The sequence below is a fragment of the Ochotona princeps genome, chromosome 2, assembly GCF_030435755.1.
Source record: "Ochotona princeps isolate mOchPri1 chromosome 2, mOchPri1.hap1, whole genome shotgun sequence".
Classification (NCBI taxonomy): domain Eukaryota; kingdom Metazoa; phylum Chordata; class Mammalia; order Lagomorpha; family Ochotonidae; genus Ochotona; species Ochotona princeps.
This window is the reverse complement of record NC_080833.1, coordinates 38,631,700-38,654,201: the sequence shown is the minus strand read 5'-3', so window position 1 is coordinate 38,654,201 and position 22,502 is coordinate 38,631,700. Positions and strand designations below refer to the sequence as shown.

Genomic DNA, 22,502 nt, shown 5'->3' with positions numbered 1-22,502 from the left:
AATCCTCAAAATAATCCACAAGTAAATTATCATTTTCTCCTGCTAACAGATGAGGAAACCAAGGACTGGGAGAGTAGAGGCATCCAGTGAATGATAGATGGGAAAGAAGACAAAGTTCCCGAATCTCGCTGTTAACCATGAGACCATGGACCTGGAACTGAAACACTCCCATCATCAAACACACTAGCTTCTCACCTTCAAGTCTCGGTGGAAGAAGGCCAAGCCTGGCCACCCCTCTGGGGAGTCCCTTCTGCATTCTCACAGCATATCACTGCTCCCCTTAGAGTCCTGGCCTATCCCTGGGGGGTTGCTTTCTTGCAATACAGCCCTTCGTGGTAGGAAAGCCCAGCATTTGGAGTGTAAGTGATGGTTTGTAGACTGAATGATCATTAGTTCAGCTAAGCTCACACTTTGTCAGGGTTGAATAAACCTGGGATGGATCTATCTGTGGGATTTATGAAGTACCTGCTGTGTGCCCAGCCCTGAAGGAAATAGCTGCAATGAATATAAGGCTCTGTTGCAGTTTTCCTGGCAAGGTCCCTGCTGGCTACTCAGAGGTTGGCACCAAGCAATGATCTCTGCCATCCAGAGTTCATTTGCAATCCATTACTGCTTTTCCTGCTTCTTCGACAGCCTTTCAAGTCTCCAACTTTCCTGTCACCCTACTTTTTTCCTGCATGATTAAGTCAGCTTAATGCCAAGCACTTCACAGAGGTTGATGGTGTTTCTCAGCAGAAAACTTACTTTTTTTTTTTTTTTTTGGATGACAAGGACTCTTCCACTTTGGAGGAGAGGAATAAAATAGTTGGAATCACCAGATGCCAGTGTGAGCCATGTCTTTGGGAATGGTTTCGTTCTTCCTCCTAACTTGAATGATGAAAAAAGGGCCAGAGGTTTTCTTTTACTTTGAAGATCTATTTTACGAGGAGGAGAGACAGAAAGGAAGATCTGCTGTCTGTTGATTCACTCCCCAAGTAGACGCAATGGCCAGAGCTGTGCCAATCCGAAGCCAGGAGCCTACAGCCTTTTCCCAATCTCCCATGCAGGTACAGAGTCTCAAGGCTTTGGGACTTCCTCAACTGCTTTCCCAGGCGACAAGCAGGGAGCTGGATGAGAAGCAGGGCCACTGGGGTTAGAACTGGCACCATGTGGGATTCCAGCAGGTGCAAGGTGAGGACTTTAACTACTAGGCTACAGCGCCTGGCCAGGGCCAGAGGTTTTTTACAAGCCCTCCAGTAACTCAGCCTAAACCAGAGCTCAGAGTCTCTGTTATTCAGAGAAATACAAACAGTAACTCTTTTTAAAGACTTATTTTTATTGGTGAAGCATACTTACAGAGAGAAGGACAGACAGAAAGAAAGTTATTCCATCTACGAATTCACTCCCAAGTGGCCACAAAAGCTGGAGCTGAGCCAACCCAAAGCCATAATCCAAGGGGCTTTCCCCCGGGCCTCCCACATAGGTATAGGGTCCTAAGGCTTTGGGCCTCCTCTCCTGCTTTCCTAGGCTACAAACTGAGAGCAGGATGGGAAATGGATCAGCAGGGCTCGAGCTGGTACCCACATGGGATCCTGGCATGGGCAAGGCAAGGATCTAGGCACTAAGCCATCATGCCATGCCCCAACAGTAACTTTTCTAGCTGACACTTGGTTGAGGTAAATGCAGGTATTCAGGCCCATCTTCCCTCTGGGCCTTCTGCTTGCTTGGTCTTTGCAGTGCTTTTGTTCCATGGCCAACAATGGCACTTCCTCTCCACTCCTTTTTTCTGTCACATTCCTCATTTTACTCCTGTCCATGTGCCACCTTAGCCCATAATTTATAAGAGAGAGAGAGAGAAAGAGAGAGAGAGAGAGAGAGAGAGAGAGAGAGATTGGCTCAGCTCCAACCATTGTGGCCCCTTGGGGAGTGAAGCATCGGATGCAAAATCTTCCTCTCTGTCTCTCCCCCTCTCTATATATCTGCCTTTCAAAGAAAGAAAGAAAGAAACAAAGAAACAAAGAAACAAAGAAACAAAGAAAATTATAAAAGAAAGAAAGAAAAATAAAAGAAAGAAAGGAAAGGAAAGAAGGGCCTCCAAATTTCCTGATCAACAAGAATGAATCTTGCTTGACCTCGAGCCGGGGATGAAACTAAAACCTTTGCTCTCCTTGCTCTTCACACACCTGGAAGAGAGGGCGCTGTGGACGGCTGCGGCCTCTGGTCTGGCTTTATTTTCTCTCATTCTTTTATTAGCTGCCTAATTGGCAGCTCAATTAATCTGCTCATCTGTGAAGGAGGATGGATCACAATGAGCTAGTCCATTTCCAGAAGCAGTTCTCTGAGGCAGCATGGCCAGGCCCTGAGTGCAGGCTGGCTCCTTGATGGAGGGCTGCCCCGGGAGCCAGGGTCAATTAGTGGACAGATTAAGCAATTATTAGCCCCTAACAAGGATGCCTGGCATCATTACCCTGCTTGTTTACTGGCAAACTGCAGCTCTAATATGAGGACCAACAAATAAATTAGGGCATCTGGTCGACCACTGCGTCGGCTGAGAAGTAAATGATGTTCAACTGCCTATCAGCTGCTGATGGGTTCTCAGCCCGGCACAATGGAAGACCTGAGCTGTCCCTCATGGTCACTTTGGAGTGAGCTCCACAGCCAGTTGTCATTCCAAGATGTGAGTGCCTGCTGCTGGGCACGTGGCTCCATCCTCTGCCACGTACCCACCTGTCTCCTTCTAGAAACCTTCTTGCTGTGCCTTTTGGAAGAGTGTCTCACCCTCCTATCCCTTCTGGACATTGTACTTGTATTTTGGAGCATCTTGAGGCCACCCTTGCAGGTATCTGATGAAGAAGCAGCCATGCAAAGAAGGCATGGATGAATGAGGGTACAGAGCTGCCAATGCCTCCTCCTTCTGTGAACGGAGGCAGACCACCACCACAAGGACACCAAGGCCAGGGTGACAGGGTCAGATATGCCCTGGTGGCAATGAAGAAGGTACTATGCAGGGCTGGTGGCTGTCCAGGCCAAGAGCTGGGTCCAGGCCAGACAGATGTAGTGGCTTCACTGAGAAGACTGCCCAGCGCTAAGGTTCCTGTCATTCATGTGGGAGACATAGATGCTGCTCCTGGCTCCTGGCTTCGGCTTGGCCCAACCCTGGCTGCTGTGGGCATTTGAGGGCATTTGAGGGGGTGATCCAGTGGAAGAAAGATTTCTTCTCTCTCTCTCTATCATTTCTCCTTCCAAATTCATGAATAAATATTTGAAAACAACTGTGTCTATTGTGGGGCACTGTTATCCTACCTCTCCCCAATCTTGATCTGTCAGAACTTGCCAGGACCTCTGAGGCATAGCTCAAGGACCATCCCATGTGCAAGCTCTCATTGTCTTTTCCAGCAAAAAAAGCTTTCTCCCTCCTGCACATGGGTCCCATGTTGTTTCTTGAGCTGTCTCTCTCTTGGCAATTGAGCCATATTTGTAAGAATACTAGATTCCACCTAATCTCCAGCCAAATACTCATTCTGGTTGATGTCAAAACAGGCCAAAAATCTTTAACCAGAAAAAAGGATGATGTGCTCCCTCCTTCCTGACATTCTTTGCCATTAACTCAGGCACTTTTTCTCCCTAGGCATCATTGACTTCCTCATAAGCCAGCACCCTATTGCCCGTGTCTTGAGGCAGCACCTGGTCTTCAAGATTGCACCAATGCTCAACCCTGACGGAGTCTACCTAGGCAATTACAGGTGAGAGACAAGAGACTGCCTGGAAGCTACTAAGCACAAGATAATGTGGATGCAAAAAGCGACAGGGGGTATGTTTTCAAGAAAGAATTCACAGACCATCTGTGAGTTCATTTGAGGAAGTTTCACCTAGTTCTTTAGATAGTGGCTAATGAGCCTTAACTGTTTCATTCACAGCCACCTGCGGTCAGTTGCTGAGATATCCTGGACAGTTCGCTGGAGTAGGAATGCAGAGACTTAATATCAGTTTTGGCTTTTACTTCCTGTGTAGTCATGGGAGATTCACTTTTTATTTCTGATGCTTGGTTTCTTTTACATAAGGGAAAATAAGGACTTCTTAACCATGTAGAGCAGTTGAAAGCACCAAGGAAAGTGAGGAGGAATGAGTTTTGCAGAATCTCATATGGTGGTTAGAATGAACACTGCTTCACTGGTGTTTCCTGCTGGAGCCAGTTTATGGAGATAGTGACATCCCAGGAGGTTGGAATGTTTCTCCTTGGTGCACACTTACATGCTAGCCCCACCTGCTCATGCACTGTGCCTTGAACACTTTTTCTCCAAGTCTGGCAGCGTAATTTTCAGCCTAGAACCACTGCCTAGGGGATCATCTGCCGAAAGAACAGTGAATCCTTTGAGACTGTGGATATTATTGCCTTAAGTTCATAGCCGAGGCACTTGACTTGCCTAAAGCCACACAGACAGCAAATCATTGAACGTATAACTTCACTGTCCAATTTCTGAAGTCTCAGAGCTAGTTAACCCATGACTTTCAAGATGACATCCAAACACGCTGCCTTTGTCCAAAATGTTCTATAGATCCAAATGCCTACCTGTGCACCATTCTGCATACCTGTCATCCTTTCCTCCTAGAACTGGTGCTCCAGCTCCTCTGAGGACAGCCTAGTGCCCCAGGAATGCCCTGCTGGTTCCTGCCCACCCCCAACTTCATACAGGTGGTTCCCTTCTCATCACTTCTTCATCTCATCAATCCTCTTTGCAATTTAGCTTATGCCCATTTTTCTGGAAAACACTTCTGCTCCAACCCCAACTAAAATTGAACAAGGTCTTACCCCACTGCATGGATCCCACCACACTTAAAGCCTCCTAGGGCAGGGACTCGCTCCCTAGTAGTTCCTGAGTCTGCAATGCCTGCCTGCAGAAATCAGCACATAGTAGATGCTCAGAAGGTACTGTGTGAATGTGAGTTGATAAGAGAAGTGAAATTAGCTGGTAAAGAAGCTGAAGCCCCGGGTTGAGATGGGACTTGTCCAAAGTCAACGGCTGAGCATAGGCAGACCAACTCTGATTCTCAGCCAGGCCAATTTCATACAGAGCTGGTTTGTCACTTTCCAGAAACATGGCAACTGCATTCAGAGGGGCTCCCCAGTGCCCTGGGGATGAGTTAGAGAGAGCTCATGGGATGCAGGGAACCTTCATCGAATGCAATTTGGCTTGCTGTCTTAATTGGCTGAAGTACTGGCTCATTGGCATGCGCAGGTTTACGGCTTGCTGCAGACCTGAGAACAGTGCATTTTCACCTGGCCTAGACAGATGCACTGTTCCTGATACTGGCGATAGAAAGGCTGTTTGATTGATGCGAGCATTTCTGTTGAATTACAAGACTGGCCATGGTCAGAGAGGTCAGCACTGCCATTCCACACACTTGTTTGTACCATCGTCTGCTGTCCAGGCAAGCACCAGCTGGAAACAAGTCTGTGACCTTGGCCAAAGTGCCTCCCAACTCTGGGCTTCAGATGGTCAGCAGGATGGTGATGAACTCCAGATGCTCTCTGTATATCTTCAAGCTGCAGTTCTTTGTGATCTGAGGACCTCAGGAAAAAAGAGTTCCAACCCTCAGATGCAATGGTGCATTGGACCTGCACTCACACCTCCCTACCCTTGTATTCTCCAATGAGAGTACATATGTGATTCTTGTTCATTATGGGCGTTGGAGGAAATTTCTAACCACAAGCATTAATCCTGTGGTTAAAACAGGTCTGGGTAGCAGCAATGAACCCACAAATCATGAGAATTAAGTACTTGAAGCTTCAGAAGGTGAAAATAGTAATAAACATTCAGAGCTGAGAGCTTCAAGGTGCTTTAGAGGTCCCCTTGGGCCAGTCCCTCTCAGAGTCTCCTGGATGTCTAAAGCTCTGCTACCACAGTTTGGAGGGAAGTACCAAATCTTTGGCTAGGGACAGGGAAGTCAGAAGTCACAGTTGAAGTGTGTTTTGGAAGTGCACAGTTAATAAAACTGATCATGTCCCTTTTACAAAATGCCCTCACAATGCTGGATGAGCTAGTAAAGGTTGGGAATCTCACCTCTAGGTGAGTGTCATGGTCCACACCTCCCACCACCAGTGTCACAGGGTTTATAAAACACGCGCTGGGAACCACCTCTCAGGTAGAACCCAATACTTCTGGTTCGAGCTGAGAGTAGAACCATCAGGATTCTACGTGATGAGCCAGTGGTCTGTTAACTGCTCACACACTCACCTTGTGGAATCCTCACAACTCCATGAAAGAGGGACTTGGTCAGAGTCCTTCTGCTCACTGATAACAACAGTCTACTCAAACTAGCGTGAGTGCAGGAGGAAAGGGGGTGGGGAGGAGGTAGGAGAGGGATGAAGCGAGGCAATCCTGAGAGCCAGATCCCAGGGGAATGATGGCATCTCTTGACAGAGGGCTGAATGAATGCAGGCAGCTGTGTCTCTGCCTCTCTCCCATGCCCTAACTCTCATTCTTTCAATATCTCCCTTCTAATGTGTAACTACTTAAGCTTCAGGGAAGTTCAAAACCTGTCTTAGCTTCCTGGCCTGTAAGGAGCCACCATGGCCACAGATCTGTCTGAGCTACCCGAGGTCTTCCCTGGCATACTATATTCCTGCAACAGCCAGCACCAAGCAGAGCAGACTCTAGGAACAGAACTAACACAAGCCTGTCCCAAGCGCTTGGCTGGGCTGGAGCTATTTCAACAGGTTAAGTGCCCTCCGTAGAGAAGGGAGGGGGTTGTACAGAGAGAGAATGAGCATCAGTGGTTGAGAACATGCTCTTGGATGTCAGGTCAAGTCCTGTTCTGCCACTTACTTGCTATATGACCTTGAATAAATTACACTGCTGCACTAGACTTCATTTTTCTCATCTGTAAGTGGGGACACTGGAAAGAATTGTGAGGCTTTTGTGAAATGATGCACATTGTAAATTCTAAATTAAGGATATGTTCCTCCTTCCTCAACATTAAAACAAAAAAGCTGGTAAACCACTGTAGGAAGAATAGTCAGGGATCTTCCCTGATTTCGTCAGTTAAGCTTATCAATGTACTGTGATACTGTGATACATACTGTTGTATTTATAGTAATGCAGGGAAGGTACTCTGCAGCATTTAATAGCAATAGATGGCCACCGTGGCATGATAGACAATGCATTTTTTTCCCCTGAAGAGTGACAGCACTTACTAATCAGACTACCATATTTGATACTTGACTATGATTATGCCAAGAGTACACAAGGCCCATAGTAAAGCTTGTAGCAACAATCTCTGGTAACTCATGTATACTCTACTCTAGTTATCTGTAACCATCAGAGATACTAGATGACATGCTAGCAGATAGCAATGATATTATAGTCTATGACACAGACACAGCGCAGCTGCAGCCCTATCTTGCTTATTGTTATACTCCAACCACATTTGCATCTTGTCCATTGCAGGTCTAAGGTTTAAAGCCACTTTGAAAAAGACCTTCTCAGACTCTGTAAGATATAGTAGGTTTCCCACCAAATGCTTTCTTGGCACCTTATGCTATCCTTTCATGGTCTCAGCGTCATTCGTAGCCCTGTCTTTATTCATAAGAATATTTAGTGTTTGTCTTCACCTTTAGACAGTAAATTCAATGAAGCCAGAACCTTTTTGACCTTGTTCTCTGAACCCTAATGCCTGTCATGGTAAAGAATGAGCCCTTGGTAAATATTTTCTGAATGAGTAGATGAACTTGACAGCAGTGTTCAGTGAGTGCACTGTAGCTGAAAGCTACAACTCCAGTGTAGAGGAGCAGTAGCTGGATACCACCAGCCTGCGACCCCAAACCTTTCCCTGTGTGGCTTCCTCACCCCAACTGTTTTCATCATCTGCTATTGCACCATGAATTTGTTATGATTAACAGACTCTAGGTTCTCAGCCAAACCTTGCTGTTGCACAAGGCATTCTACTTTCAAAGGCATTGAAAAACCATAGTATATGATCACTAAACAACCCAGTCACAGAAGAAAGCCAGTCTTTATTACATACCTTTGAGCACAAAGCATACTGAGACTGAAAAGAAGAGCCGGGCTCAACGCCACAGGATGCAGCCCAGGGACTGTCCACTCCCCCCAATGTTGCCTTTGTTTTCCATGCTATAGGTGGCCGCTGGGAACTGGGGGTGCTCTCTCCCCACCTTCTTGTTTGTCCTTCGATTAAATGCTCCCCCCTGCCCCAACCTCCATTTCCCTCCTGCCCTTAGAAAATTGGAGAATATAGTGGCAAGACATGATTCATCCTAGTGAAAACTCTGGGGAGAGGTTCTATCAGGAATGGTGTAGCTACAGTACAAATGAACTTGGAGGACATCACACTCAGGGAGACGTTCCAGTCACAGAAAAGACAAATACTGTCTGATTCCACTTCTGTGAGGTTCTTAAAGGAGTCAGAGAGACCGAAAGTTAGAGGCAGTTGCCCGGGACTGGAGGGCACGGGAAGAAGATTGTGCAGTTCTTATTTACAGAGTAGTTTTCCATTTTGTAAGATGAGAAGACTTTCGGAAGCAGTGATGCACTGTGGCAGTACATGATGAATGTATTTAATGACATTAACTGCACACTTCAAAATGATGAAGACGGAAAATTTTATGTCATAGTACCACATCACCACACTTTTTAAAAAAGTGTATTAGGGCCTCTGACTTGGCAATGAGAGCCTTTTCAGAGTTCTTGGGTGGTCTGGGAGTCAGGATTCTTGAGAGCTGAAATAGCAGGGACAGCAAAAGGGGAAGCTGCAAGGTAGCTCCTAGTGAGAAGGCCGGAGGGGTGGGTGGGTGGGCTGAGTCAGCCTGGTGTCAGTTAGTCACTCCTACTGTCTTGCCGAAGACATCGCCACATGTACATCTTAGAGCATTCGCACACCCTTCCTGCCACCTCCTCCTACCCATCATTCCCAGAGAAGACAGTCCCCACCTCCACCTGTACCCCACTGCCTTTCAGAGCCTTGGTTAGGCATGAGTTGCCTTGCATTTGAAAAAATCTGACTTTCTGTCTCCTTCTGACAACCTGTAACTCCAGTTGGGTTTGCATTTCTTAATTAGGTGCTTGTCATTGTGTGTTCCATAGAGCCATGTATAAGTAAACAGTCAGAGACCTTTGAATAAATTTATTGGTTTTATTTATGTTTCTGGGCATAAAAATCTATAATTACCAGGTACAGCCTCCGTATAACTGGTATTTAATGACAATTATTTTTGTGTTACCATAGAAATGAGTCCAAAGTAGTTACCCATAATTTCTCATTTCCCAAACCTCACACATGCTGAATTGCAATATTACCATAGTAATGGCCTATTAGTCATCATAAAATACGCAGTTACCCAAAAGATAGCAGGATGCTGTGAAATTTCTCATCTTCAGAAAACCTCAGTGCTTCTTGGGAGTGTGGAGGAGGGGAGAGAGGAACAGAGCTGGCAGGATGGTGCAGAAGCCATTCTGCCAGTTGAGCCGACCCTGCAGGCCCCAGCACAATTGGCCGCCTCTCCCCAGTGCTCTGCCTCTTGGCCCTGGCAAGCTTTCTGGAGCAAAAAAATGTTTCCGTGCAATAAATCCGATTTAACTAAGATTTGTGGTGGGCCTGCTGGGTGTCAGGCCCTGTGCTGGGCCTTGGGGAGACAGAAGCAAATCAGAGACTGTCCTTGCCGGTAAGAAACCAGAGTTGGTGCCAGAAACGTGGGTGTGATGCCATGGAGGTCGAGAGCTCATGCACCCAGTGCCTACACAGTGAACCGTGTCGGCATCACCTTATTAATCCTCGTGGAAGCAGTGGCAAGGCCCCAGTCTTTCACAAGCAAAGAAACTGAGGTACCTGGGAATTCGCCCCAGCTTCCCTGGCAGGAGAGCTGGGAGCAGGCTGATGAGTCCAGGGCCTCCCTTCACTCTGCGCCCTGCCGGGTTTTCAGCTCGTGCAGCACTGCCTCTTTGAGCAGGGCGTGCTTCCAGACAAGAGCTTGTCACACACGAAGGGGGGGAAGGGGAGCTCTGTGCAGCCAAACAACACGCAGGGCAGCACAGGATGAGCCTGCAGGGCCTGCATCTCCCACACACGCTCGCTCCGTGACTGGCCCGCCTCTCACTGCAGCACCCAGAGGAGGAAGCACGACAACTATGCAAAGCAGAACAGGGCTGGACAAGAACGAGGTGAAGATGTCTTCTGTGGACAGTACAGCAGCATAAAAACTGCACAGGTCTCCTCAAGAGAAATGCGGAACAGAGACTTACCACTAGCACTGGCACCTTGGAGAAAGAGCTACGGCCCCTTCCCACACTCTACTATCTCCTTCACCGCAGCAGCACTTCTTTCCTGGGTGGCCCCTGGGTGGCCCCGTCACAGCACCCACCAAGAGCCACCTACTCAGATGCCCTTCCGTGTGTCCACCTTCAGGCCTGGTAGTTCCTGGCCTTTTGCCAACTCTGCCGCTGCCGGCTTACCATCTCACTGCTGCCCTCTGTAGGTCCATTCGGGTCCCTCTCACGTTTTACTGGCTAGCCTCCCAGTCCTCTCTCTACCCCACTGCTACTCACGGCAGTGCCTGTTCTGAAGCTGAACACACATGCATCTTCGTGTCCTGCCCGCCGTCCTTCCGCGGTACCCCCAATGTGTGTCATAGCCTGTCTTTGAGGCATGGTACCTGGACTGAACAGTAGCGACAAGCATGATGTTAAGGACAGTGGCCTGCATCAACGAACCTCGGAGCCTGTTTGCATCGATCACTTTATTTTCCATTTTTTTTAGACCGTTGTATAATGATTCTCATTTTGTAAGTGAGGAAACTGAGCCACGGGTTTCTTTCTGTAACTCCCTCAAGTGCCTGGAGCTAATTAGTGGAGGAGGAATAGGAAGGAGCTATCACAAGTTTTCTGCCAGGGACTGGTTGTCCTCTGGCACAGCCCACATGCACCTTGCTGTCTGACATTGAGCTCTCCTCAACCTAAATCCTTAAGCAAATATTCCCACTCACATTTTTGCTAAGTCACAACTCCCTCATCTTTTCTCGGGGACGTATCAGAAGCCTATGGCATAGGCATACTCATGGCAGAGATTGCTCTTCTGAAGAGGCTAAGTGACTTGCTCAAGGTCACACAGTGAGGAAGCCACACAGTTGAGCCGCAGCCCCGGGCGACAGCAACGCCTAGGTAGACCCTTACCTCCCAAGACTCTCCTGCTTTATGCAACCCGAGTGATGTTTCTATGGAGGCTGAAAGAACACCGGGGCTGGCAGTGTAATCAGGTGTCTAACCCACAAGTGCACGCCGCCAAAACCAATTATTCAAATGAGCTTTCCAGCCAGGTTCCTCGGCAAAGGCCAGATGGCTAAATGTCTGCGGAGGCAGCTCCCGTCTCTGTCCCTGCAAGCAGCTGAATAGCATTTCAAAGTTAGAGTTGATAGCAAGTTGGTTTTAATAATTGATTCTACAGTGAAGACAGGCCTCTGAGGAGCCAGTAACCCAGAATTAGTGGCAGGGGAGTCTGAAGGAGCAAAACAACGTGATGGAATCACGAACTTCATCACTGCTGGTCTTAGCTCCTAAACCACCATTTGAAGAGCACCGATTCTTTGTGCTAAGTCCTTCGGTGGCTTCCCAGTGACCTGCAAGATCCCTAAACATCCTTCTCGGTCCAGCTCCCGGATTCGCCTGGTCCCTCTTCCCATCCTCATACCCCAGCAGCCTCTTTCCAGTGCCTATGTTTATCTTTGTGCCCTTGCTTGCAAACTGCCTCTTTCAGCTAAATGGTTTGTCTCCCTCTCTTCCTCTCTTCCCCTTACATCCTCTCTGCTCCCTCCCCTCGTTTCTTCTCACTAACATTCATGGAGCACATGCTGGGTACTGTGCACTGGGGATATAAGGTAAGCTTGGCCCTGGCTCTTGCTCTGAAGAAGTTCATGGTCCCGTCACGAGGGGCAGCGAGTGCACTTGCCAAGCAGGAATGCCTGGATTTGGGATCATGTAGGAGCATCTCGTGACCCAAATGAGAGGTTTAGGATAGGCAAGTTCAGGGAAAATGTCCTAAATGTAGTACTGCATGAGAGAAGCCTGGAAGGATTCATGGAACTTAGTAGGAGAAGAGCAATCCCTTGTAAAGAATTGTAATAGTGACACCAACTCTCCTAACGCTAATAATACAAAACAATTGAACAAGTTCCTAGCCGCTCTTCTCTATATTTTTTTCTATGCATTATTTCCCCTGGAGATCTGGGTTGTGGGGGGAGGGTTGGAATGAACCATACTCCTATGCCTACTTCTACCAGTTTAAGAGAAATAGGGATCAGAAAGATAGAAGTCAAAAATTAGCTTTATTATTGATGCAAAGCAAGGCTTGGAAGGTATGGCCTGTATCTGCAGCCAGAATTGGCCTCTTTTTTTCCTTGCACCCAAATCCATTTACCTTCTCCACTAGCATAAGCAGATCAGGTGAGGGAGCTTTCTCCCAGGGAGCACACTGTGCCAGAAGGGTCCCAGATCTAAACCACACACAGAAGGAGGGGCCAGGCTTGGCAGGCCCTGGCCCTGTTCTTGGACTGACCTCTTAGAGAAGGTCCAGCCTCTTCTTTGGGAAAAGGAAGCAAGCGAGTGGGCAGGGGGGGGGGGGGGAAAGAATCATTCTGTCCCCTGCTGGGATGGAAAACAGTGGGAGGTTCCGCCAGTATCACACACTCATAAGGTAGGCTCTCCTGGAGTCCTCATGTCACAGATAAGAAAACTGGTGCACAGGGAGAGGATGAGTCACTTGTCAAGGTCCCAACAACAGTGATAAGAGATCCAAGAGTCACAGCCAGAGAACTGAGTTGGAGCCTACACTTCTGAGCCCTGAGGGATTCCTTGGGGAATGCCAGTCAGAGACATGGCTGGTGCATGGGATCGGGGTTGCAGTCCACATACAGTATAAGGTCTGCCTAATGCAGAGAGACACCAACCAAGAGGGCAGGTAGAAGCAGAAATGCAGCCCTGGCTTAATTAGCCTCGAGTCTTGGTGTGACTGCATTGCTCCACAGCATGGGGACACCCTTTTGCAATTTGCTTTTAGGTCCCCAGATATGCTAGCTGTCTCTAGGGTACAGCTTGGTGACACAGAATAACAAGTGTCAGAATAAGTGGGGACTGTAACAATATGCTGCGACCAGATGGTAAGAACTGAAAGTTTGCATTGTGTTTATTTCAAACAAGGCAGCATCCCCAGCATTCTCACGAGTGATCTCATTTCGTCCTCAAAGTAAAATTCACATTGGAGCTGAGACACAAAAAGATCGCTCCCCAAAAAAGGGAGCGTCTACCCAGGCAGCCTGGCTCTGGTGTCCACAGTGGAGTTCAGGGCTTCAGTGTGGGGGGTCAGCACCCAGTTTTCCCCAAGACTTGAAGGACTTTTCTTCCTCTTCATGTTAGTACATTAGAAATAGTGAATTCCTGGCCTCAAGTGTCAGTGAACTTCTTCAGAAAATGTCCTCTCCGAGGCTTTTAAATAAGAAGCACACTCCTTGTCAGTGCTCCCATAGAAAGGAAAGTAGTCCATTGGTTCTGGAATATGCTTGCAGTTCCCTCAAAATGCTGGATGGCCTTGGAAAACACCCCTACCCTCTTGGTCTCAGCTTCCCCATCTTTGCAATGTGGGGATTGAGTCCCACAGACTCTCAGGCTCTGGAAAGTGGTGACTGGCTCCAAGAATTGGCTGAGGTTTTGCAACACTGGAAACCCCCTGAGCTCCATGCTTGTTGATGTCAAGCAGGAATCAAGAAAGGCAGAAGGGGCATCCCTAGGGTACGTGCTCAGTAGGCAAAAGGGATCACTTGAGCAAAACTTCTCCAAGTCCAGCAGGAATAAATCTAGGAGAGGGCAGACAGCCCCAGAAAATACAGGTTGAATATGATCCCTTTTCTAAGTGAACTCTGAACACCACTCTTCTCCCCCAACATTTTGCCAAAAAAAAAAAAAAGCACCATTCAAGATCAGAGACCTTGCTGCATTTTAGAGGCAGGAAATGTGAGTGCTAATCCTGGCTTGGCTATGAACCTTGGACACAGGCAGGACTGCCTCATAAAAATGCATGGTTTGCACACTGTAGCAGAGGTTCCTGGTCAAGGGACTAACAGGGACTGTGACTCACCTCCCCAAGCAAGTGACATTGTTTGTACTTCACTCACCCACAGGAGCACCTATTTGTAATTTAGCTTAGAGGGGTATAAATTTTGTCAATTTGCATTCATTCTAATTCCTCTCTTGAAACTTACTTTCCACACTTAAAATATAGGGGTATGGGCTGACATTGTGGCACAGTGGGGTTAAGCAGCCATCTGCAATGCCAGCATCTTATATGAGCATATTCCACTTCACAGCCAGCTTTCTACTAACATTCCTAGGACAGTAACAGAAAATAGCCTGTGACACCCACATGGGAGACATGGATGGAGTTCCAGGCTCCTGGCTTCTGTCTAGCCCAGTCCTGGTTGTAAAGAACTCTTTCTCTCTCTCTCTCTCTCTCTCTCTCTCTCTCTCTCTCTCTCTCTCTCTCTGCCTCCGTCTCCCTCTCCTCTTTCCTCTTCCTTTAATTCTGCCTTCCAAAGGAATAAACACATATTTAGAAAAACAATGTAACACTGTCATCTCCCTCCTCCAGGCCTCCTCACAGGAGAGACAGCTCCTGTGTCAAGCTCCGACCAGACTCCCAGGACTGGAGAGTAGAGTGAGGCTGAAAGCACAGACTTGCAAGTCAGCCAGACCGCATCCAAGTCCTCCTTCTGCCCTTTATCCTTATTGGAGTGCGGTCAAACACTTAACCTTCTGAGCCTCTATGTATACAGCTCAAATGAGAATGGGCTGTGAATCACACAGTGCTGGCCTTAAAGACGCGGTGATGAAAGGAAGGGATTCTATCTCTGCCCTCCCAGCACTTTGAGATCTGTGAACAACACAGAAGCATTTGTCCGAGGTCACAAAGCAACCCTGTGGCAGATCCAGCAAGCTCAGTCTTTCTGGTCTGGGAGCTGTATTGCTATCTTCACAGTCCTGATCACAGACAGCTCCTTGTCACATTGCTCTAAGGAATACGTGTTAGGACTGAGAGCAGATGTGCTGTGCTCATCCCTTGAGTTGGGACAAAGGACATCACCTTCTGCCTTCCATCCATGCCCCGGCAGAGCCCAACCCACCTGCTAAGCACTCTGCAGTGGCTGTTGATGACAGATCATCTGGCAACCTGACACTCTCCAATCAATAGAGCTGGAAGGTGCCTCAGGCCAAGGGCAATTGAATCCCAGCCTTTTAGTGACATTAAATAAAGCAATATTTATTTTGCTTTTGGTGCAAATATACCTAATCCAATTCAGCTCATTGGCAATGCTGAAAAACTGCTGTGTGTGTTTGGGGGACAATTGCACATATGCCCCATACATCTTTGCTTGTCAATGCCAAGGGTCCCAGGAGTACGCAGATTCCTGGCGCTCAGGGCGAGATTGATCTGAAACCGCCAAGCTGCCTTTTTCTCTGTCCTTTAAAGGAGATGAAAAGGAAATCATAAAGAGAGGAAGTGAAATCACTGTTCTCATTGTGGCTGCCATTACCGGAACAGGGGAGAGGCATGATGCCCTTCACAAGACAGAGCTATTTATTTGCCATTTTGATAGCATTCTCTGGAACCATTCATGTCTCTGCCACTAGGCAAGGGAGGAGGAAACCGAGGCAGGGAGAGCAGAAAAACGAGTTGCTTAGTGAGTCCTTCATTGCTCACAGACAGCTGGGGGGATTGTGGAGACCTCAAAGACATCAACAAGTCATGGGTTCGAATCCCAGCTCTATGTGCTAGTAGTTGTCAAGTACCTTTTCAAGGTCAAATCTATACTTTTATTTGCTCAGTTATAAAATGAAGATGAATAATATCTACCATGCTTGATTATTGTGAATGTATCTGGTGTTTAACTGATATCTAAATCCTTTTCCAAATAACATGTCCACAGGTATTTACCTATGACTGTAGATCTGCAGGATATTTATTCATACATTTGTGCACCTGTTTACTCTTGTGTGATAAGTAGAGATACTGAGCCTCCTCTGTACCCTGAGTCTATGTACGTAATGTTGGATTGCAAGTGGACAAGATGCGTGGAGATCATAGTTTGGAAGAAGAAAGTAAGGATATCCAAGAGAAAGGAATTATGTATTATGGCAGTCACATACAAATCTGTCCTCCAAACTGTGTTTCCGTAGTGTAGTGGTTATCACGTTCGCCTCATAAATCTGTCCTCCATTCATTCTGTAATGGTCCTAACATTGTGCCATGAATGACCTCCATTCTTGTCAAGACATAGCTTTTGATTTTGACTTTGTGCAGAATAATCAGTGTAAAAATGACAACATAGGAAGACAATCAGGGGATGACACCCAAGGCAGGAACCCAGAAACTTACACTCAGTGACTCTAGCTGGCTATCTTAGGCCCAACAGCTAGGTAGCCTGGGATCACCTTGTCTGCTCCTCTGTCTTTAGATGTCTGTTTCTTGCTCCTGAGACCACTGAAGAGAAAAAAGCCTGTCCCAATCTTGGTCCACTGGTGCTTATAACCAGTTACAGACACAGACATTCAAGGTCTGCATGATTTCTCACCATTCTTGCTTACGTAACTTTTTACGAATTCACAACTGGATACCATCCATATTTCAAGTGTTCAGAAATTCATGCAGTTAGGGTTAAGAAATTGATCATCTTTGACAAGATGGTGTTTCTTTTCAAATTGTACTAATCCTTCTTCTAGAATCTTTTTGTGTTTTAATCTGACATTTTGGGGGAAATATATACTTCTTCCAAAGTCCCCTACTTCGGAACCAAAGCCTGTCATTCCGATGCTGCTTTAGGATCCATGGATGAGCGATCTGAAAGAGACCTCCGTGGGTGAGGTTCAAGCACATCATGTGACAAAGAGAAGCTCAGAGTCCAGGGAGGGGAAGGGGCTTTCCCAAGCTGGCACAGACATTGCAGGTGGCAGCTCTTCATCAGCCAGGGCCTCTACATCTTCCCTAAGATTTTTTTTACAGTAAATAGCCAGCTACTGATTTCCAGAAGAGTTCTTTAAAAATCAGCTTAAAAAGTTCCCGTGCAGGTCCTACTTGCCGAAGGGTTTCCCAAAGAAATCAAGGCTTCTCTGAAGATGGAAGTGGCCTTTGAATCACCAGTGACACTTGGTTTTCATCAGCACCTTGGATCAAGAGGTGTGTGTATCTTTCAGAATCTCTCTCTCCTGACACTCTCCCTGTGATTTGAATAACATGCGTTTTATTTTTCAAACAAGGAAGCATGTTGGAAGCAGCGTGGCCAAGGAGGGGACACCCCACGGCCCAGGGCCAGAATGCCTGGCTTCTAGTCAGGGCCGTGTGGAGCACAGCTCATGTGGCAGCCAGAACTAGCTTGCCATCTCTGACCCTCCACACTCCCCCTTGACAAATGGAGTCCCCCTGCATGGCTGGCTGCTTGTGAGAATGCCATCATACGAGGCAGGAAATGTTCATGCAGCAACTCTGTGCTGTGACCTGGGTTCCTGGCCAGGCACGGGGGCACAAATATGAGTAAGACATCCTGCTCTGGAGGAATGCATGGTCCAGCAGAGAAGACAGACTCAACAGTGACGACATTGTGAACCACTCTAATGGAAGAGTAATGGAAGATTCCAGAACAGAGGAGAAGCACCCACCCCTACGTTTTCAGGGAGTGTATAGAGGAAGGTGAGATTCAAGTCTAGACGGTCTCAATGATGTCACTGTTGCCACCACTGCCACCTTCACTGCTGTCTGTCATTTACTCAGGTTCACTTCATTTGGAAGACTCTCTGGAGCCTTTACAAACATTAGTTGATGTACACTATCCAGAAGGTCAGGGTTGTCATCCTCGTTATACACATGATAAAGCAGAAACCCAGAGGGGTACTTGAAAACGAAAATTTAAAATGGTTGCATAGTTGATGAGCAATACAACCAGAATTTAAACCTTACTGTGGGTCCCAAAGCCCCCAAACTCCTTAATGAAGCCTCATTGTTCCGTGCAACTCTCTGAAGCAATGCTGAGACTAACACATGAAATCTACTGGGAGACACAGTTCAGCCACACAGTAACAATTTCCTGATGGAGCTGTCCAAGAATGAGATAAGGTGGTGGGCTCCAGATCAGAGATGGGGCCTGGGGCCAGCTGGTGACCTGGCCAAGACCTTGCTGAGTGCAGAGGGGAGGCACAGAACAAAGCATCTCTGAGGACACAATGATCTAGAATTAGGTCCTGTTACAAAGGACAACATGCCTGCTCAAATTTTTACACTGCAACGGGGGCTCATATTGGTGATTTCCTTGGTTTAAAGCCAACCACTGGGAAAAGGACATTATAGGGCTTGCTGGGGTTTTCTAAACTGGCCCATAGGACCACATGGTAGGGATGCATTCAGCTAAGTTAACAAGGACTGACTCTGGCAAACAGGGAAACCTAGGGACCAACATGGTGGCAGGCTAATCCTCTGCTTGCAAGTGCCTGCATCCCATTTGGGAACCAGTTCATTTCCTGCTTGCTTCAATTCTGGTACGGCTCTCTGCTTATAGCCCTGAAAATCAGAGAAAGATGGCCCAAGGTCCTGAGCCCCTCTGCACACCTGGCAGACCAGAAAGAAGCTCCTGACTCCCAGCTTCAGATTAGCTCAGCTCTGGCTGTTGCTGCAACTTGGAGAGTAAACCAGTGAATGGAAGATCTCTCTGTCTCTTCCCTCTGCAAAAATCTGCCTTTCAAATAAAAATAAATAAATCTTATTCAAAAGTTGAAGGTTGGCAAGAAATTTATAAGGAATGCATTTATAGAAACAAGCAGAAACTGAAGACCAGGTTTGGAAAAAAGAAACAGTTATTAAAGTCACACTGAATGGCAGGGATTATTTCTCTTCCAAGTAGAACCCACACATCCCACCACCAGTCCCGAAGCCTATTGCTGGACCCTGGGTTCCTGCTCTTGCTCTGACTTGAAACTCGCAAAAAGGGAGAATCTGTCTTTTACGGTGTTGAACAAAGCAATGTCATATTCTTGGAATCTTGCAATGATAAAGGAGCCAGCTCACCCCACCCAACCTCCCAGTTACTTACTAGACACTCCCCAGGAAGTAGGAATTAGAGCCTACTACAGGAAGGAAAAGCACAGCATGAATGTAAATTCAGATATCCCCAGGACCCAGACTAGCAGAAAAGGCCACCCCTGACTACTGCTGCTGGCCACTACAGACTGCAAAGCTGTCAGCCCATGTCACACATTTAGGTACAAAGTACAATAAAAACAGAAATACAGATTTTTGAGTTGCTACTGTATATGCCAGGATGTATGGTTAGTCAAACTTGTTATGGCATTATCCACTTTAATCCTTACAATGCTGTCCTGGATCAATGATGAAGCCTGTGAGCATGTCTTCAATACCTTTAGTTTAGATATTTCTCAAGGGCAGAAAACATCTCCTAATCAATCACTCCATTCCAGCAGCATTGCCACAGAACATGGTATACAGTAGGTTCTAAATAAAACTGATGAGTTGGTTTATTTAATTATTGTCTAATCCTTGTTCCCTAAGCCAATTTCCTTTCCTTAGCGTACTCAGACATTCTTAAAAGCAGAGTTTGCCTTGAGTTATCTTCCTGAAAACAGTGTCGGCATTCAAACTGGAGAATACTGCATGGGAAGGCTGCTCCACCATGTGCCAACAAAGTGACTCTGGCTGGACTGCCGATGAGTGTGTCCGTAGGTCTCGATCCGTCCTTAATCACTCAGCAGTAACAGTATTGCAGGCAACACTGTCTAAGAACCATCTGTGTAAGCCTGTAGATAAAGACCCTAATCACAGCCTTGACTATTTCTGGTTTGTTTTTTTCTTTCTTTTTAAGTTACTTGAAAGAGAGAGATTGGCAGCAACAGTTTCCCCACTGGCTCACCTGCCTAACGCCTGCAGTAACTGGAGCTGAACTGGGCTGAAGCCAGGAGTCAGGAATTTTAACCAGGTTGCCTGAATGGGTAGCAAGGACTCAACTACACTGACAACCATCTTCTGCCTTCCAGAGTGTATGTTAGCAGAGAGCAGAAAACATGAATGAAGCAACAACTTGAACCCAGGTACTTCAGTGTAGGACACAGGTGTGTCCCAAATGGGGGTTTAGCCAATATGTCAAATGCCTCTGCCCTTGCAAATATCTCCTTGAGAGAAAACTTAGCATAATCAGAAAGCAAAATCAGGAAAGAAAAACATGATGAGATTTTGGACTCTGAGAATCAAGTTGACCTTGGCTCAGATTCAGATCCTAACATATTATAGCTCTGAGACCTTAGAAAAAATTGCTTAACATTCCCAAGCTTTTGTTTCCTCATTTATAAAGTAGTAGGTGTGCTTTTAAGGGAACAAAAGTTAAGATGAAATTAGAGAGTTAGAAGTTAGATGTGAGCTCCTACTGCACATACTGTTGTCAACTCAGAGAGAGAAATGATGGCAGGAACCACACCAAAAGGCTAAAAATTGTTAATTTTCAAAAAGAATTATTTAGGGCCAGGCGGCATGGCCTAGCAGTTCAAGTTCTCGCCTTGAACGCACCGGGATCCCATATGGGCGCCGGTTCTAATCCCGGCAGCTCCACTTCCCATCCAGCTCCCTGCTTGTGGCCTGGGAAAGCAGTCGAGGACCCAAAGCTTTGGGACCCTACACCCCTGTGGGAGACCCGGAGGAGGTTCCTGGTTCCTGGCTTCGGATCGGCACAGAACCGGCCGTTGCACTCACTTCGGGAGTGAATCATCAGATGGAAGATCTTCTTTTCTGTCTCTGCTTCTCTCTGTATATCTGACTTTGTAATAAAACTAAATAAATCTTTTTAAAAAAGAATTATTTATTTTTATTTGGAAGACAGATTTTTACAGAGCAAAAAAAAGGCAAAAAGAGAGAAATCATCCATCTGTTTGTGCACTCCCCAAATGGCCTCAGTGATCAGAGCTGAGCCAATACAAACCCAGGAATCTTTTCTGGGTCTCCCACATGACGGTAAGGTCCCAAGTACTTGGGCCATACTCTACTGTTTTCCCAGGCCACAAGCAGGGAGCTGGATTAGAAGTGGAGCAGCTGGCACACAAACTGGCACTCTATGGGGTGCTAGCACTAGCAGGTGGAAGATTAGCTTTTTGAGCCACCTGTGCTGGTCTCCAAAACAATTAACTTTTAGTGACAGAAAAATGATGCTGTTCTTTTTCCCTTTGTTACTTTTGATATTGTGAATTTTGTTACTTTTGATATATTGTTACTTTTGATATATTGGATAACCCCCACTGGTGGGGGTTATTGTGGGTTGCTCCGACTAGGCTGCAGCCCACATTGGTTTGTGTGAGGGCTGTGTAGGAGCTGGGCAGAACCAGGCTGGACTGTAGCACCCATTGGTTCCAGTGGAAGACAGGGATGGAAACAGAACCAACCCAGCAACTGCAACCACCAGCTGATCGGGGCAATGGACTGTGCCAGACCCTGTGCTTGCTAGTACATACAAGAATCTGGTCTGGCAACACCTCAGACAAAGCTTCTTTGGGGATCCCCTAAATCGAGCTTCTGGACTCAGAACCCTAACGATCAAAAGACAGAGAACAGAACAAGTCAATCAACCACCTCAGCTATATGTTGACAGTGAAAAACTGGGCAAACGGAGACTCTATGATGGACTATGTCAATCAGTGGATTCTTCAACTACCTCATAGTGCTTGGAGTGGTGAGAGTGGCAGCAATTCAGAACTGTTGAACTATCAAAACCACTTGAGCAAGACCCTCGGAGCATGCCCCACATCTGGGACCTGGGGTGGGTGGGAGACTGGGTGGGGCTTCCTCTTAAAATCCCATTTTACATCAGATATGTTAAGGAAACAATACGGAACTAATTGTCTTGCCCATCTTCCTGTAGCGCTTGAAACTTTTTACCCTAATTATGTCAAGATTGTCAAAAATAAATAAATAAATAAATAAATAAATAAATAAATAAATAAATAAGAAAGAAGATTATACAGTCCTCTTAACAAGCTATTACACTTTTGGGAATCTATTCTAAGGAAAAATTCAGAAATATGAAAACATTTTAGGGATCAGGGTGTTCAACAATGCATTTGGAAAATAATATAGCATTGAAAAATAGCATAAAATGAAACAGTGGAGAAAATGGTCCAGGAAATAATGGGGAGAAGTGTTCAGACAATGGGAAAATGTGTCACATTACAACACTGTCACAGCAGTAGTTACAAAGAGTTTCCAAACAAAGAAACATGTTCATATTGTAACACAAATGAAAAGAGAATTAATTTGCAAATTTAAGATCAGGAAATGACTTTTTTGTCAGGAGATGAGCTTCATGATCCCTCCTCTGTTTAGCAGAGAGAATGACTGGTTAGGCACCAATGCCTCGTGGAAACCTGGGAATAGGAGGACATAGTGTTGTGAGCTCGTCTTCAGTGGTGTTGGAGGTAAGAGCGGAT

The 22,502-nt window shown here is 46.5% G+C and overlaps 1 protein-coding gene across 1 annotated transcript in view; it reads left to right on the top strand.

Annotated features, from left to right (window-relative positions):
• BEND5 (BEN domain containing 5) overlaps positions 1 to 22,502 on the top strand; it is a 1,156,480-nt gene that overhangs the window by 1,077,762 nt on the left and 56,216 nt on the right. Inside the window, exon 8 of the mRNA XM_036494566.2 lies at positions 3,608 to 3,722. Coding sequence (XP_036350459.2) covers positions 3,608 to 3,722 — 115 coding nt within the window. The remainder of the gene's footprint in view (positions 1 to 3,607; positions 3,723 to 22,502) is intronic.